Below are 16,302 nucleotides of genomic sequence, written 5' to 3' on the forward strand. Positions count from 1 at the left end.
GGGCAGCGCTCATCCAGAATCCCAGGAGGAAGGGCTGGCACCACCCTCTGTGAACTCGGAGGGGCAGCGCTCATCCAGAATCACAGGAGAACGGGCTGGGCACCACCCTCTGTGAACTCGGAGGGGCAGCGCTCATCCAGAATCACAGGAGAACGGGCTGGGCACCACCCTCTGTGAACTCGGAGGGGCAGCGCTCATCCAGAATCACAGGAGAACGGGCTGGGCACCACCCTCTGTGAACTCGGAGGGGCAGCGCTCATCCAGAATCACAGGAGAAAGGGCTGTGAACTTGCCGAGGGGCAGCGCTCATCCAGAATCACAGGAGAACGGGCTGGCATCGCCCTCTGTGAACTGGCCGAGGGGCAGCGCTCATCCAGAATCACAGGAGGAGGGGCTGGCACCGCCCTCTGTGAACTCGCCGAGGGGCAGCGCTCATCCAGAATCACAGGAGGAAGGGCTGGCACCGCCCCTCTGTGAACTGGCCGAGGGGCAGCACCCATCCAGAATCACAGGAGGAAGGGCTGGGCACCACCCTCTGTGAACTCGCCGAGGGGCAGCGCTCATCCAGAACCACAGGAGGAAGGGCTGGGCACCACCCTCTGTGAACTTGCTGAGGGGCAGCGCTCATCCAGAATCACAGGAGGAAGGGCTGGGCACCGCCCTCTGTGAACTTGCCGAGGGGCAGCGCTCATCCAGAATCACAGGAGGAAGGGCTGGGCACCGCCCTCTGTGAACTCGCCGAGGGGCAGCGCTCATCCAGAATCCCAGGAGAAAGGGCTGGCACCGCCCCTCTGTGAACTCGCCGAGGGAAGCCCTGGCGCCAGCGGGCAGCAGGAGAGCAGGCTCCACACGTGTGCTCACAGATGAAGCGGCTGAACTGCCCGTATCAGAGCCTCACTTGCTTTTCTGCTCCCTGTCTGCTGAGAGCGGCAGGGGTCACCTGGGGGCTGGCATAGGCAGTGCTGACAGCGGGCAGGGATGAGCTACTGTCTCCATGCACCCCTGTGAAGTGCTGGTCAGTGCTAGGAGGCACTCGGGGGCTGGACACGCACCAGGTCTGTTACTCACCTCTAGGTCCAGGTTGCGGGGGACAGCCGCCCAGTGGGCCGAGACCTTTGGGTGTGGTCCCTGCCGACAAGGGTCTGTGCCCTTCCTGGGGAAATCCAGCTGTTCGTCCTCCTCCCTTCCCGTCCTTTCCCCTGTCCAGTCTGTCTTCCTTCCATTCTGCCTCCCTCCTTTCATTCTCAGTCCTCATTCTGATTTCTGGTTTTCTGTTTGAGTTGCATGAGGAAAATCTAATGAAATCTAATGATGCCATCTTGACATCTAAGCTCTTAAATCTGAAGCTTGTTTATTAGTTAAAAAAATAAGCAGCCTGACCAAGCGGTGGCGCAGTGGATAGAGCGTCGGACTGGGATGCGGAAGGACCCAGGTTTGAGACCCTGAGGTCGCCAGCTTGAGCGCGGGCTCATCTGATTTGAGCAAAAGCTCACCAGCTTGGACCCAAGGTCTCTGGCTCAAGTAATGGGTCACTCGGTCTGCTGAAGGCCCACAGTCAAGGCACATGTGAGAAAGCAATCAATGAACAACTAAGGTGTTGCAGTAGAAAACTGATGATTGATGCTTCTCATCTCTCTCCGTTCCTGTCTGTCTGTCCCTGTCTATACCTCTCTCTGACTCTCTCTCTGTCTGTAAATAAATAAATAAATAAGCAAATGCCATAGCCTTCCCTTTCCTGCCCTTCCCACTCCCTTATTCCTGAGCTCAAGGGACCTCTCATGGACTGGGGGGGACAGTTGCCTTGATGCAGAAACAATGGACGTGACCATGTGGCCATGAGTTTCGGATATCCAGCCCATAGCTAAGACCTCCGCAGGTATTTATCCCAGAATAGATATTGATGAGGAGGGTCGGTTTCAGCTGCTGTCCTCAGGGCCCATAGGAGATGCCCAGCCTGGCTTGGCCCTAAGCAATCAATTTAAACTGTCAGGAGTTCCGTCCCAGACTTCAGAAATGGGGACCAGCCAGTATGTGGTCACTCTCTCCCTCGGTCGGTTTCCTGATTGTCCTGAAGTCTCATTCTTGTCTGCCCAGTATGTGCCCTGCTCACGCCCTGTGGGTTTCCCGCCCCCTCCCCCCAGACCTCTTCCCAGCACGAGACCCCCTGGCCCTCCCTGGGTTGTCCAGCGTGGCCGATATTAGCACTGCTCAGTTTATGCTTCGATTTAGGGCATCTTCTAGTTCCAGCTAATTTTTAAAAATGTCAATAAGGACGCACAATATTATCTAGGACGTGAAAAATTCCCGAGATTATTTTTCTTTCCCCATTGCAACCAATTTATTCCCCGAGACGGAATAGTTTCTATCATTATGTGGCCAAAAGGGAGCTTATTAAATGTTGCAAACTGATTGTATAAATTTAACTCATGATCTAAAAGGCTAAGCAGAGGAGAGCCGACCGCCCTGTGTTATGAAGATGGAGAACAGAAGTGTGACCGTGCATAGAGGACCGAGGGCAGCGTTTCCAGGATGAAGGACAGAGATCGGGCTGCCTCACGCTGCCGACTGTTAAAATAGCCCACATACGTGTCTGCGGGTCCCCTGGCGTCTGGTGCGTGACCTGCTCAGAATAGTTTATTGGAAAAAGATGCTCCTTGTTTAAAATTGAACTCCGTGAGCTGGCAGACTCGCCTGTCACTCCTTTAGAGACAGTTCTCTGCAACAGAAAGTGATGGAAAAATCTTGTCAGATCCAGAAAGTCTTTGGGGGGGGGGGGGTCAACAGGCATCATGTCGAGGGATTCTTACTTTTCAGGAGGAGGGGGGACCTTTTGCCGGTCAGGGAGAAGAGCTGACCTACCAGCGAAGGAGGTAGGTCACCCAGTCTGCAGCTCCAGGGAACAGGGCTTGTAGCGTGCTCCACTGGGTGCAGAACTGTGTCAGGTTTACAGTCACCTCCCTGGCTCTGCTGCCCCGGTGTGAGTTTAGAACCGTGAGGGCGGAGCAAGGCGACGGGAAGGGGATGCCCTTCTGAGTTGCAATCCTGGCTCTGCTCCTTATGTTCCTTTCTTGGGCCTCTGTTTCTTCATCTTCAAAGCGATGGAACCAGGAAGGCCTCTCAGAGTCTCCCAAAGCCTGGTAGTGGGCGAGTCTCGCTTTGCTTCCGGTTCGCCAGCAGTTTAGGGCAGGATGAGGAGCTCTTCTCCCTCCCTAGCCCAGTCTTCTTTCTGCTTACTGTACTATTTCTGTGCACGTTGAGACCTTAGGTTAGCATAGCTTCTAGCCAGATCCCACTAAGATCTTTCTCCTGCAAGATTTACTAGCCCCCCCCCCTCCTCAAGGCATGGATACCAGCACCTGGTGAACTCCCATTGCAAAAACGTTGCAGACTCCCACAGTAAAAAGGTCACGGTAATTGAAAATGTCTCGTGATAATTGTACATATTGATCTTTCCATTTGTTTTTACCATATGTAACATCTTCTTTCTTTAGCATGGGGGTATTTATATTTGTGAGCAATTATCTTTAATGGAGAGTCCCATTAAAACTGTGTCAACATCTTTCATAATTTTTGGAGAGCATATTTTCCATGCTGATGTAAGTGCTTCGTGAGTCCTTGACAAATATTTAGCATGTGAGAGATTTTAGGTCTTTAAAGTCAAAGGCTCTGGATTTACCATTTATAGCAAACATCGTTCACAAGCCAGTTTGCACCCGTGGAAGCTTGTTGAGGACCGTTTCTGTGGTTCTGCTTGACACCGTATGTAGCAGATGTTAGGGGCTCAGTAAATATTTGATTGTTTCATCGAAGGCAATTTCTAGTTACTGACAAGTTAACTTCTTTTTTTTTTTTGTATTTTTCTGAAGCTGGAAACGGGGAGAGACAGTCAGACAGACTCCCGCATGCGCCCGACCGGGATCCACCCGGCACGCCCACCAGGGGCTACGCTCTGCCCACCAGGGGGCGATGCTCTGCCCCTCAGGGGCGTCGCTCTGCTGCGACCAGAGCCACTCTAGCACCTGGGGCAGAGGCCAAGGAGCCATCCCCAGCGCCCGGGCCATCTTTGCTCCAACGGAGCCTTGGCTGCAGGAGGGGAAGAGAGAGACAGAGAGGAAGGAGGGGGGGTGGAGAAGCAAATGGGCGCTTCTCCTATGTGCCCTGGCTGGGAATCGAACCTGGGTCCCCCGCACGCCAGGCCGACGCTCTACTGCTGAGCCAACCGGCCAGGGCAAGTTAACTTCTTGAAGGAGAATCCAACAAACTGTATAATTCCTTCCCCAAGTGTATTCACCCAGGGGACTTTGAGCAAGGTTGTTCTTTTGTTCATTTACCAGAGGACCCTGTGGACCGGGCACTGTACCTAGGCACCAGGACACTGGTCAACCCTAGTTCTGCCCTCCGGGGCGCAGGTGGGGAACGGATGAACCAGCAGCTACAGTACACGGGGCAGGAGCTGTGATGAAGGCGGGCACAGGAAGGCGAGGAACACAGCCCACCACGGGAAGGACAGCCCCCGTCCCCCTGGCCTCCGGCTTCAGCAAACGACATCTGGCCTGGATTTTTTCAGAGCGAGTGTTAGTTTGCCGAGGCTTTATTTCGGTAAGGTGATGAGGACTGTTTCACTTCTGGAGAGTGTCAGGGATGCAAGGAGGAGGCGGAAGTGTGGCTGGAGGCACACTGGTTTCTGACCTGTCCCCTCTCCTGGGGGCCTGTACTGAGCTCGGGTAGCAGGTGTAGGGCAGACTGGCCTGTCTTTCAACCCTCCAGGCAGACACAGCAAAGGGGCGCAGCCCATCCCCAGGGACACTGGCCCCGGCAGCTTCCGTTTGGCTCCATTGTTTGGGTTCTCTCCAGGCATTGTGGTCCTGGCCCACAGAACCTGCTGTGAGCACAGGGCTCTGTTGGGAGCCCAGAGGATGGACACCTCCTGCTAGAAGCCTAAATACTGCAGAGGGACGGGGCTGGAAAACACGGTGCACCTGCCCAAGGGGCTCCCATGCCCCCTGCCAAGGGTGTTGCATGGGAGGGGGAGCTGGACTCTGGGGGCTGGGCTCTGCCCACTGATGGGGGGCTGGGCTCCGCCCACTGATGGGGGGCTGGGCTCTGCCCACTGATGGGGGGGCTGGACTCTGGGGGCTGGGCTCCGCCCACTGATGGGGGGCTGGACTCTGGGGGCTGGGCTCCGCCCACTGATGGGGGGCTGGACTCTGGGGGCTGGGCTCTGCCCACTGATGGGGGTCTGGACTGTGGGGGTGGGGCTCTGCCCACTGATGGGGGGGCTGGACTCTGGGGGCTGGGCTCCGCCCACTGATGGGGGAGCTGGACTCTGGGGGCTGGGCTCCGCCCACTGATGGGGGGGCTGGACTCTGGGGGCTGGGCTCTCCCCACTGATGGGGGGGCTGGACTCTGGGGGCTGGGCTCCGCCCACTGATGGGGGGGCTGGACTCTGGGGGCTGGGCTCTGCCCACTGATGGGGGGGCTGGACTCTGGGGGCTGGGCTTTGCCCACTGATGGGGGGGCTGGGCTCTGCCCACTGATGGGGGGCTGGGCTCTGGGGGCTGGGCTTTGCCCACTGATGGGGGGGCTGGACTGTGAGGGGCGGGGCTCTCCCCACTGATTGGGGGGCTGGACTCTGGGGGCTGGGCTCTGCCCATTGATGGGAGGGCTGGACTCGGGCTGGGCTCCGCCCACTGACTGGCCTGGCACGAGTTGGTCCAGACCCTCCCTCTGTGCCCGCTGGAACAGGTCACTGATAATGACTTGTATTTGCTGCTGCCAAAGGGCCTCTGCAGTATCTGTCAGTCAGATTTACAAATAATTAGACAGTTTTTCTCTTTAACCGGAAAGATGGAGGCCTTCAAATGATGACCCAGGTAGAAGGAGGAACTGAATTTTGCTCCTCCAGGCGCTTAGGGTGAGCGCACCGCACGCTGGGACTGCAGATGGGAGAAGAGCTTCAAGCCTCGTCCTTAGCCTCCTCCGAGCCCGCTGCACCCGGAAGCGCGATGGCAGGCCAGCAGGGCTGTGTGACTGCGTCACCGCTGGCAGGACAAATGTCCGGTGGCAGTTACCCCAGCCCGCACTTCATCAGACCCCAGACGTTCCCACTGTGGACCCCCACATTCTGGCCTTCCCCGGAAGTCCTTGTATATACCTGTGAGGTAGATGAGCGAACTTACATTAATCGGTGCCCTTCTGGTTTGCTGCAGCCCATTCCTCCCTTCTTCTCATCCTCAGCAGTCGGTATTTGGCTCACTGAGTCATGAGAACATTTCCCAAATCATGACGTGATATTTCTCTGGGACTGAAGGTGTTGGAGCGACAGTGTCCTTGCATCTGTTCTGCCTCCTCCTGGCTCGTGTGACCTGTACCTCGCCCCCCAGGCCTTTGAAGCCACTGGGGCTGTGGACACAAACCAAGTCGTGGGAAGCGTGGCCCCTCGGCCCTACCATAGACCCTGCTGTGCTCCCCAGGCCTGTGGCCCCGGATCTGTGTCACAGGAATGGGGAGCTTCGTCTCTGCCACTTTAGGACGAGGAGCCTGGTGAGGAGGTGAGGCTGGACACCCCCTGAGGAGATGATGGCTCCAGCCAAAGGTGACAGCCGCCTGATCTCAGGCAGAAGACAGATCCGAGAGAAGATCGGGGGGAACCAAGAGGGCTTGGTGGGGAACCGAATGTGGAGAAGAGATGCAGTGCCCAAGGTGACTGCCAGCTGAGCAGGCTGCAGGACCGTTCACAAAACAGGAACCGGACAAGGAGGGAGGGGCAAGGAGACCAGGAGTTCCGAGTCCCTGAGCCGCGCAGCCTGTGGGGGCAGCCTCGGGAAGAGACAGCACTGGGAGGGCATGCCCTGTTCCCCTCCCGTGCCCTCGTTTCATCTGAGCACGGAAGACCCTCCTCTGTGGCCTCCAGGTGTCCGGGCGTCCACCCTGCGGGCTACGGGAAGGGGAAGGCGAGGGAGCTCAGACCCCGCTGGTCCCCAGCAGCCCGCTGTGCCCAGGGCCGGCACGTGCGCCGTAGACGCCCATGTTGAATCGGATGTGCTGTGTGTTTATTTCTAAGCGTTTGTAGACCTTACGTGCACAACACTGCGAGCTCCCGCCTCCCATTCTCTCCGTGGCTCCGGACCTCCTTAGGGTGGGTGGTGGTGTCTTTTGAATTCTGGGCCGCAGCAAAGGCGGGAGAGAGCGCCTGTGCTTCATTGATACTTCTGCTCGTTAAAGGGACCTCCCGCCTTGACTGTTCAGATTTCTGCTTAACCTGCTCTGGGGACAAGTTTTCAGTGCCGTTTACACCTCCCGGTGCTGGAACAAAGCGTAACGCTCTGTTTACAGTGCGGCCGCCGCGGGAAGGCCGATCATTTTCCGGTGGCGTTTCCTTGCAGTGCCCTTGGTGTCCGAGGGCCGTCCTGTTGAAGCACGAAGCAATTAGTTTTGAGAAGGCTGATTCTTCAGGGTCCAGTGCTCGCCTGCCTTTCATTTGCTGAAGCTGCTGCACATTTTAATGAAGTTGTTTCATCTAGGTTGCCAAACACTAGAATTTTGCTGCTTCAATCCTAATTATCTCTACTGGCAAATGCTGTGTTTTATTAGAACTCTCGAGGGCTCTGTTTATTAAACGTCCACACACTATGGCGTCAGGCGCACAAATTAGGTCAGATGTGCTTCTCGAAGGCTTGTGGATGGAGTGAAATGTTTTCCTCATCTTAAAGGGCGTTGGGATGGTGGCTCTGTGGGACGTGGGCGCTGTCTTCTCCCTCGGGCCCGGCTCCCCTCCACGCCGGTCAGCGCCGGCTAACGCTGGGTGTCTGTCCGTGGCGGCTCCAGCATCATTCTCGTTCTCTGGGGTGACGTGCTCATTCTTTCTCCTCCTGTAGTTGCCTAAGACTTACATCTTGCTTCCTGGGTTGTGTGTCTTACAGCAAAGTGATACACAGAGGTGGGCAAACGTAGGTTTACAGTTTGTATGGACAATAGTAATTGCTAAATAATACGAGAATAAACTCTGTTTTGCGCACTCACACCTGTAAACTTACTTTCGCCCCGCCCTGTATACTAAGGACTCTCATGGACCAGGTGGTCCCAGGGGTGGCGGCACAGGGCAGGGAGGGCACATTGTGGCATGAAAGGAGGGAGGGGAGTGGCACAATAACAGCCCCAAACAATATTTCATGGCTTGTTTCCGGCTGAATAACCCGGTGGTTCCTCGGGCGGGCGGTGTTGGTTAAGCTGGGGGGAGGGGCGCTGGCTGGTGTGGTGACTGGCGGCCGTCCCTTCTCTGCCGCTGCGACGCAGTGGTCACCAGGCACGGGTGCATGGCCATCAGGGGCATGGCTTCTGCCACCCACACACCAGATCCCGGCTTTGCCCTCGAGGGGCTGGGAGGTCTTTTTGTAAGAAACACTTCGCCTCCGTGAGCTCAGGTTCCTCACCTGTGAGAAGGGAGAACTCCATGGCTGCTGCTGAGTTTCTGTGAGCACTGAATGATGACGCAGGTAAAGTGCCTGCATCGGTCCTCAGTTCTGTCCTGCTCCGTCTCGGGCCCTCACGGCTGCTCCACCGCTGCCCGCCCTGGTCACGCCGAGGCTGCCGGTGCCCGGGCCGCGACCCTGTGCTGAAGGCCCTGGTGAAGGTCATGACCTGCTTTTGTCTCTCCTGACCCTACTTTCCTTGCATGTGCTGGGGTGCCGCCGATGGCGTGGGGTTCTCGCCTTATTACTGAGCCACGGGGTTCAAAGCCAGGGGCCAGGGGTGCATGTAGCCTCCTGTGACAGTCCTTTCCCCAGACTCGGGCGTCACTTTGATGGGGAGGGCTGTCCTGGAGGAGCGTCTGCTGAGTTGGCCCTCGACCTTGGCCCGTGGTCTTGAGCCCAGCTGGGGCTCCCTCTTGTCTTGGTTTATATCCGCCTTCTACACGTGCCCGAGAAGTGCTCCGGCCCCACCGGGCTGCCTCGGGTTTCTCCCTTCGCACGATCGCTCCTCTGAGTTCGAGAAGTAAACGTGATGTTTTCAGTGCATAATTTATCCCCTGTAGGCTAATGTGGTTGTGAAACAGCGAGAGCAAATCTTACGAAATTGGCTCAAGAGAAATGAAATGACTCAATTTGATAGAAGGTAATAGAAGTGTACTTTTTCATGTTTACACCTTCGCAACCGCTCTTCGCGCATGGTTAGCACTCTCTCCGGGGGACTCACGATCCTGGCCACAGCGGGGGCTGCCTAGAGAACCCCGTTGTCACCTTGAGCAAGAACAGCACCTGCTCTGTGCTCTGCCCCTCCCCCGCTGGGGAAGCTGTGTACACAGAGGGAAGGGGAAGTAAATATAATAACATGCGATTTTTATAAGCTCTACTTTATCATGAGCAAAGTTGAGAGTTTATGAATGGTTTGAAAACCAATAACAAAGAAACTAAAAATGCAAGCGTTTATAAAAATGTGTTTTAATTTACTTTTTAGTTACCGTTGGCATACCATATTAGGTGTGCATACAATTTCAGGTGTACAGCATAGTGACTAGATGTTACATACCCTGCGGAGAGATTCCCCTGGTAAGTCCAGTACCCACCTGACACCGTATATAGTCATTGCAATACCGACTGTATTCCCTGTGCTGTACTTTACATCCCGCAACAATTTTTATAACCAGCAGTTTGTATTTCCTAATCCCTTCACCTTTGTCACCAAGCCCCTTGTCCCCCACCCCCTTCCGGTGACTGTCAAAGGCTATAAGAGAAAAGGAACCATGTCTCCCAGTCTGGTTACAGGGTTATCGATTGCTTCTTTCTTCTCCGCATCAAATACTTTATCCTGAGCACTCGCAGCAAGGAGGGTAGCAGGGCTTTCGATAGATGCACCTCGGCTGGATGCCCCTCTGCAGACGATGGAGCAGTGGGGCTGGCAGAGGCCTTTCTTCTGCAGAGCTGAGATCCCCAGGCCGGGAACCTCACGACCGGTTTGTCCGGGGTGCGATCCTGGGTTCTCGGTGGTGAAGGGGAGTGGAGGGTTGGAAAGTTGGCTTTTGTACAGAAGGAAGTGCCTGTGGTGATAAGTGGCACTCACCCTGTGGGCACGGGGAGAAACTGAAGCATTGGCTTCACAACGAGCCAAAAATATTGCCAAGAGCGTTGTAGGAAAGGCACACTTATTATTAAACCGTGTGCACCGGAGGGGCCGCGGCTCTGTCTCCAGGAAGACTGACCTAGATTGGCTTACAGACGGGTCTTTGAGCAAGGAGTGGTCTGTGTCATTTAACCGGATGGGATAAAAAGAAAAGATTGATTAGCTTCTTTTTTCTTCATGAAAATCGGTTTCCTATGTGTCGTTAGTTACTTTCTCATGAATAACATGTCGTGTCATGTTGGTGCTTATTAATCACCCTCACCTTCCAACTAACTGTAAGAATAATTGGAGGAAATTGGCGGCAGACCATGGCTTCCACATTAATCTTCACAAGCTGGTGTCAGTGAAACAGACACTAACATCCACTTTTAAACGCGTGTTTCTGAAGCACGTTAGAAATGTTTAGGCATCGGTGGTATTTGGGGAGCAGACGTCTTGTGTCAAGCAGAGACATAGGCGAGGGGTCCCAGGATCTCCCGTGGCTGTCATCAGGGAGGTCCACGTCTGTCGAGAGGGCATTTCAGCGCCAGGCGCAGTGCTGGTATTTTTGGTCAGATTTGGAAACCACGTGCCCCTCAAGGGACCCTGGCCGCTCTGCTGCCTGTCCTCACTCTTGGACTTGGGTTATTGGTGTCTCTATGCCAGGGGTCCCCAAACTTTTTACACAGAGGGCCAGTTCACTGTCCCTCAGACCGTTGGAGGGCCGCCACATACAGTGCTCCTCTCACTGACCACCAATGAAAGAGGTGCCCCTTCCGGAAGTGCGGCGGGGGGCCGGATAAATGGCCTCAGAGGGCCTCATGCGGCCCGCGGGCCATAGTTTGGGGATGCCTGCTATATACTATAGACCATGACCGGTCAGCGGAGCAAAGGGAAAGGTAGCATGATAAAGCCCTCACTGGCCCTTAAAGCTGCTGCCCAAAGGAGTTTAATTGTCCAAAGCAAGTGTCATGGTCATCTCTAATTACCAGCGGGCGGAGAAGTGACCTCCTGACTGCATACCCAGGAGAGAGAAGTGGCAAATTTGTATACATTTGTCATGACGAGCTCGAAGCCAGAAATGTAGCTGATCATTAAAACGGAAAGCTGGTTCCTTGGAAAGACCAGTAAAACAGGACAAAGCTTTCGTGAGCCTCAGCAACAAGGAACAGGAAAGAGACGACGTGCACAGTGACAGTAATAGGTTCGGACAGGGTTTGTGAGGCTATCAGAGCCCGCAGCGCATAACTTGGTTATGTGTGTGCAAACCTGCACGTTTCAGATGCTTTGCTAGGAAATGGATCTGAACAAAATTGGATCAAGGTGTAGATTCCTGAGAAGACGTTTTTCAAAATATGCTTAAAGACCTACCAGTAAAATTACACCAACTGCAGTTGCTTTTATTAGTGAGTTCTACCAAATCTCCCAGAAACAGACATTAGAGGTACCATTCACCCTTGGGGAATAAAATGGGTGGACAAGGCGAGCATGAAATTGGTACTAAAATCCAGCGAGGATGTCACTCATAAGCAGGTAATTTAAGAACATTGCCGCAACTATTGTAAAACAAGCTAGTTCAGGGAGCCTAGCGGCCGGTGAGCATCACTGCCGATGTGCTCCCCCGGAACTGTCCTACGGGGGTCTGCCTGCCTCGCCCCCCCCCCCCCCCCCCGGCATCGCAGCCTTCCCTGCAGCCAGACCACTCCATCAGCCGCACCGTCCTGTTCTGTTCCCGGCTGTCGCCTGACTCATCCGCCTTCCGACGCGACATACAGTCGTTTACTGTGTGTGCTACAGGGTTCACGCCACAATCCACAGGGGCAGGACAGGGCTTATTGTTGCTGGTGTGTTACTGTTGTTGTTTTCACTGATACAAGTCAAGGACCTAGAACAGTTCGCAGTCAGTAAATACAGGGCGGGGCAAAGGTAGGTGGATAGTTGTTCGTGTGGAAAATAATACAATAATTAATAAATAACGCAAGAGTAAACTTCTGCGTATTCACAACTGTAAACCTACTTTTGCCCCACCCTGTGTTTGTTGCAAAACCGAACTAATTCTACATGCAACATGGGATGCCGGATTGGATCCTGGAACAGAAAAGGGCATTGTGTGTGTGACATTTGAATGAAGCCTGTGGTTTAGTTATTTGTCTTGTTTCAGTGCTAATTCCTTAGTTCTGGTAAATGCACCGTGGTTAGGTAAGATGTTAACATGAGGGAAGACTGGGTGAAGAAGGTCTGTGGAAACTCTCCATACTATTTTTGCATTTCCTGTAAATACAAAATTATTTCAAAATAATTTTATTAAAAAGTAAATTAGTTCGAAGAATTCTGAGGTGCTTTAGCATTTAAAAAGTAAAAATAAGCCTGAGCAGGCAGTGGCGCAGTGGATAGAGTTGGGCTGGGACGCAGAGGACGCAGGTTTGAAACCCTGATGTCGCTGGCTTGAGCACCGGCTCATCCGGCCTGAGTGCGGGCTCACCAGCTTGAACGTGGGGTCACTGGCTTGAGCGTGGGATCACAGACATGACCCCATGGTCGCTGGCTTGAGCCCAAAGGTTGCTGGCTTGAAGTCCAAGGTAGCTGGCTTGAGCAAGGGGGTCACTCTCTCTGCCCCCCCATCAAGGCACATATGAGAAAGCAATCAGTGAATAACTAAGGAGCCGCAGTGAAGAATTGATGCTTCTCATCTCTCTCCCTTCCTGTCTGTCTGACCCTATCTGTCCCCCTCTCTCTCTGTTGCACACAAAAAAAGTAAAATAAAATTTCTATTCAAGTGACTCCTCCTCAGTGCGTCCCGCCTGACCACACGTGCAGTATGTGAGGGCTCACGGCGATTCCCAGTCCTGCCTGCTCTACTTGTTCTGTTCTGCCCTAGCAGTGTTGCCTGTAACGCATTATACAGTTCACTTGTTTACTATGCCTAGTGTTTGTTGTCTGTTTCCAGGAGGGCAGGGAACCTTGATTTGTTTACTAATATACTTCAAATGCCTGGAACAATGCCTGGTTCATCATAGCTGTTTGTTAATTATTTGTTTAGAGAATTAATAAATGTAATTTATGTTTTTAAATAGAGCAAACCGTCTCTCTGTGTGTGGGTGCATGTGTATGTATGTGCGTGCACGAAAATGAATAGGAAAAGGCCTGGATGGAGCCTACTAATTGATGTGTTACTTTTTAGGGTGGGACTAGTTACAGAGAGATCAAGGGGCGGGACCAGGAGCAGAGTGAGGCCCACACTTGGAGTGCGTGCGTGCGTGCGTGCATGCGTGCAAGGATCTCAGCGTGAGGGCCTCCTTTTTGCATCACCCTAATCCCAGAGTTTAAAGACTGTCTCTTTATTTTTATGTTATTTGAAATTTCATAGTTTTAATTATAAGCTGTGGTGTTGAAGTTTTTAAAAATTCAGAGGAATGAAAAAAACGATAGCTGATTATTTTTGAATTCCTTGAAAATTATGAAAAAAACTTGTTGGTCTTTAAAATGAGAAATGAAGACAGATGAATTATTCACTGTTTTCATTCTCTCCGGGACCAGAGTGACTGCTCCCTGCTGTCTGAGGTGGAGGGCTGGGAGAAGCTGACCTCACTCTCTCAGGCCCCGGTGTGGTTCACAACGCACACATTGACGCACAAGACTCACGGATTAAAGTAGCCGTACCAGTTTGCTCTTGAACTGCAGAGATAGTTCTTTGTTTAAGTAGTTTTCTTTTATGATCTCAAAATGACTTTGAGGTGTGGTCTTCTAAGTTCCAAGTACTTGACTTCTAGTCCCTCTGACTCCATTGTCACCCGACTAAGCACAGTGGGCTGTGTGGCTGTCCCTCTGCGCGTGGGCAGGGGCCCGCGTCACGGTGCCTGTGCTCTGGCTGGTTCAGGCTGCCTTCCGCTCACTGATGTCACCGATGGGGCGAGCCTTAATGTGGACACACTCGCATCGTTCCAGTGCAGAGATACTCATGGCACTTGTGCATAGAGCGAGGGGATAGAGGGCATCTGATCATTTGTTTTCATTAAGATGTCACTGTATCTCCGTACAGTGATGGTGAAAACTGTCATCTGTTGCAGGAGCATCAGGAGAACATTCTGGGTAACACCATGCAAAGTGTGATTGCACTGCTCAACAACCTGGTTGCCTGCAAGGACTCGAACATGAAGCTGCTTTTCGAACAAGGTAGGAAGTGCTCCTTAGTATTCGCCTCCACTCTGTTGAGTTTGCCTCTTTGTAAATTTCCTCATCTTACCTGGTAGGGAGTCAAGACATGCTATTTAAAGTTGATCAGTCAAGATAGATGTTTAAGGACCTATAAATAATATTACCAGCCAAAAGGAGAAGTGCAGATAGATTATGATAGTTTCTGTGTTAATTTATTTCCTATGTGGCACAAAATGCAAGTATAAGCACAGCAGTTAGACTTATTACTGCCAATCAAAATAAAAACATATATGGTCAAACGCACCTTGTGAAATGAGACCGGATGGGTTGAGGGTGGCTTTACTTTGCTTCTAATATGTATCTGCAATGTTATAATTTAAAACAATTTTTAAGCCTTTGTATTTTAAGAGCTGTTTTATGTTCAAGACAAAATTGAGGGGGAGATACAGAGACTTCCTATATAAACCTTGCCTCTCCACAGATAGGAGATATATATAAGGTCTACTGGAAAGTTATGTCCGTTTTTGGAATAAAACAAAATACAAATTTTTCTTACCGTCAATAAACTTTATTAAATAATATATTTCCACACCAATCCTATCTTCCGAATATGGTCCGAAATGGTTTGCTGAGCTGAATTAAGCCTTTCTGCGATCTCCAATGTTGTCAGAAAAGGATCTTGCTCCAACATGGTCTTAACAACATCGTCATCGATCAAAGATGGTCGCCCAGAATGTGGCTTATCAGTAAGGTCGAAATCACCTGTTTCGAATTTTTCAAACCGTCTTCTGCATGTCCTATCAGAAACTGTACCTTCACCTAACACTTTCAATAAATTTCTACATGCTTCTATAGCATTTCTTCCTTGTTGAAATTCGTATACAATACAGTGGCGTAAATGAACTTTATCAGTAGCCATGGGTACACTTATTGCTTCACACATAAGACTAACGTGAATCAACTTTGTTTTAGTTAATTTGCTACGTCAGTATGTATACATTAAGTGATAAAAATAGGCACACATGCGCCAAATAAACATGTGCTTACATGTCAAAACTTGTTGTGATAGAAACGGACAGAACTTTCCAGTAGACCTGATATATCTTGGTGTTGCCTCAGAATCTTTTATTTTCTGGTTAAGCAAGTACCCATCTATTTTAATTTTATCATTTGAAAGCAAAATAATTTTGTCATGCGCTGTTTTGGCTTATATGGAAATAATCAAATCATTTTTCCTTGAATCTATTTATATAATGGATATTTAATGTATTACATAATGTTAAACCATCCTAGCATTGAGTCAGTAACCACTCTTAGTTATGATATGATTCTTTAATGGTGCAACTTAAGTTCTTTGCTATTTCTTTTCAGGATTTTCCATTGCCATTCATAAGTGTGATTAGTCTATAGTTTCGTTTCTTGGTTTTGATGAAATACATTCTTTGCTAGATTTTGGTGTTAACCACTAAATTGCTTCTTTACAATCAGTAGAAAGTTTGTTCTCTTTCTGTGGTTCTGGGATAATTCAAGAATCACTGAAATTATCTATTCCTTAAAAGTTAGTAGAATTTCCTCTGGCTGGTGCTATTTCTCGAAGGTATGTTAGTAGTGATAGCTCTTTAACACTTTTCTTGATTTCTACAGAGATAATACATCTTATTACATTTTTCTCTCTTACAGAGTTGGTTTTTAGTAAATTGAGTTTTCCTAGAAAGTTTTCATTTCAGACACATTTTTAAATCTCTTTAAATCTATTGCCATAGAGTTGGACAAAATAGGTTTTCACACTTATTACCTTGGTCTCAGAAATTAATCTTCCTATTACCATTTTTTACATTACGTATTTGTAGTTCTGTGTTTTTAGTGAGTAGTTAATATAATGGTCACATAATTTTATTAGACCAGTTTGGAATTTACTTATTAGTCTTACTTGAGAAAAAATCAATTTCTGCTTTTATCTTAATTCATTACTTGTGCTTTTGTTGAGTTTTTCTAAGTTATTATGTAAAGATGTTTATCTCTGTTTTTTTCGGAATCAATAGAAGTATT

General features: G+C 50.9%; 1 protein-coding gene across 2 annotated transcripts in view; it reads left to right on the forward strand.

The window, feature by feature from the left end:
- The window catches only part of ULK4 (unc-51 like kinase 4), a 418,647-nt gene that overhangs the window by 207,719 nt on the left and 194,626 nt on the right, over positions 1-16,302 (forward strand). For both annotated transcript variants that reach the window (XM_066351269.1, XM_066351270.1), the window contains one exon: positions 14,166-14,271. In XM_066351269.1, the coding sequence (XP_066207366.1) occupies positions 14,166-14,271 (106 nt within the window). The remainder of the gene's footprint in view (positions 1-14,165; positions 14,272-16,302) is intronic.

Source organism: Saccopteryx leptura, chromosome 10 (assembly GCF_036850995.1).
Source record: "Saccopteryx leptura isolate mSacLep1 chromosome 10, mSacLep1_pri_phased_curated, whole genome shotgun sequence".
Lineage (NCBI taxonomy): Eukaryota > Metazoa > Chordata > Mammalia > Chiroptera > Emballonuridae > Saccopteryx > Saccopteryx leptura.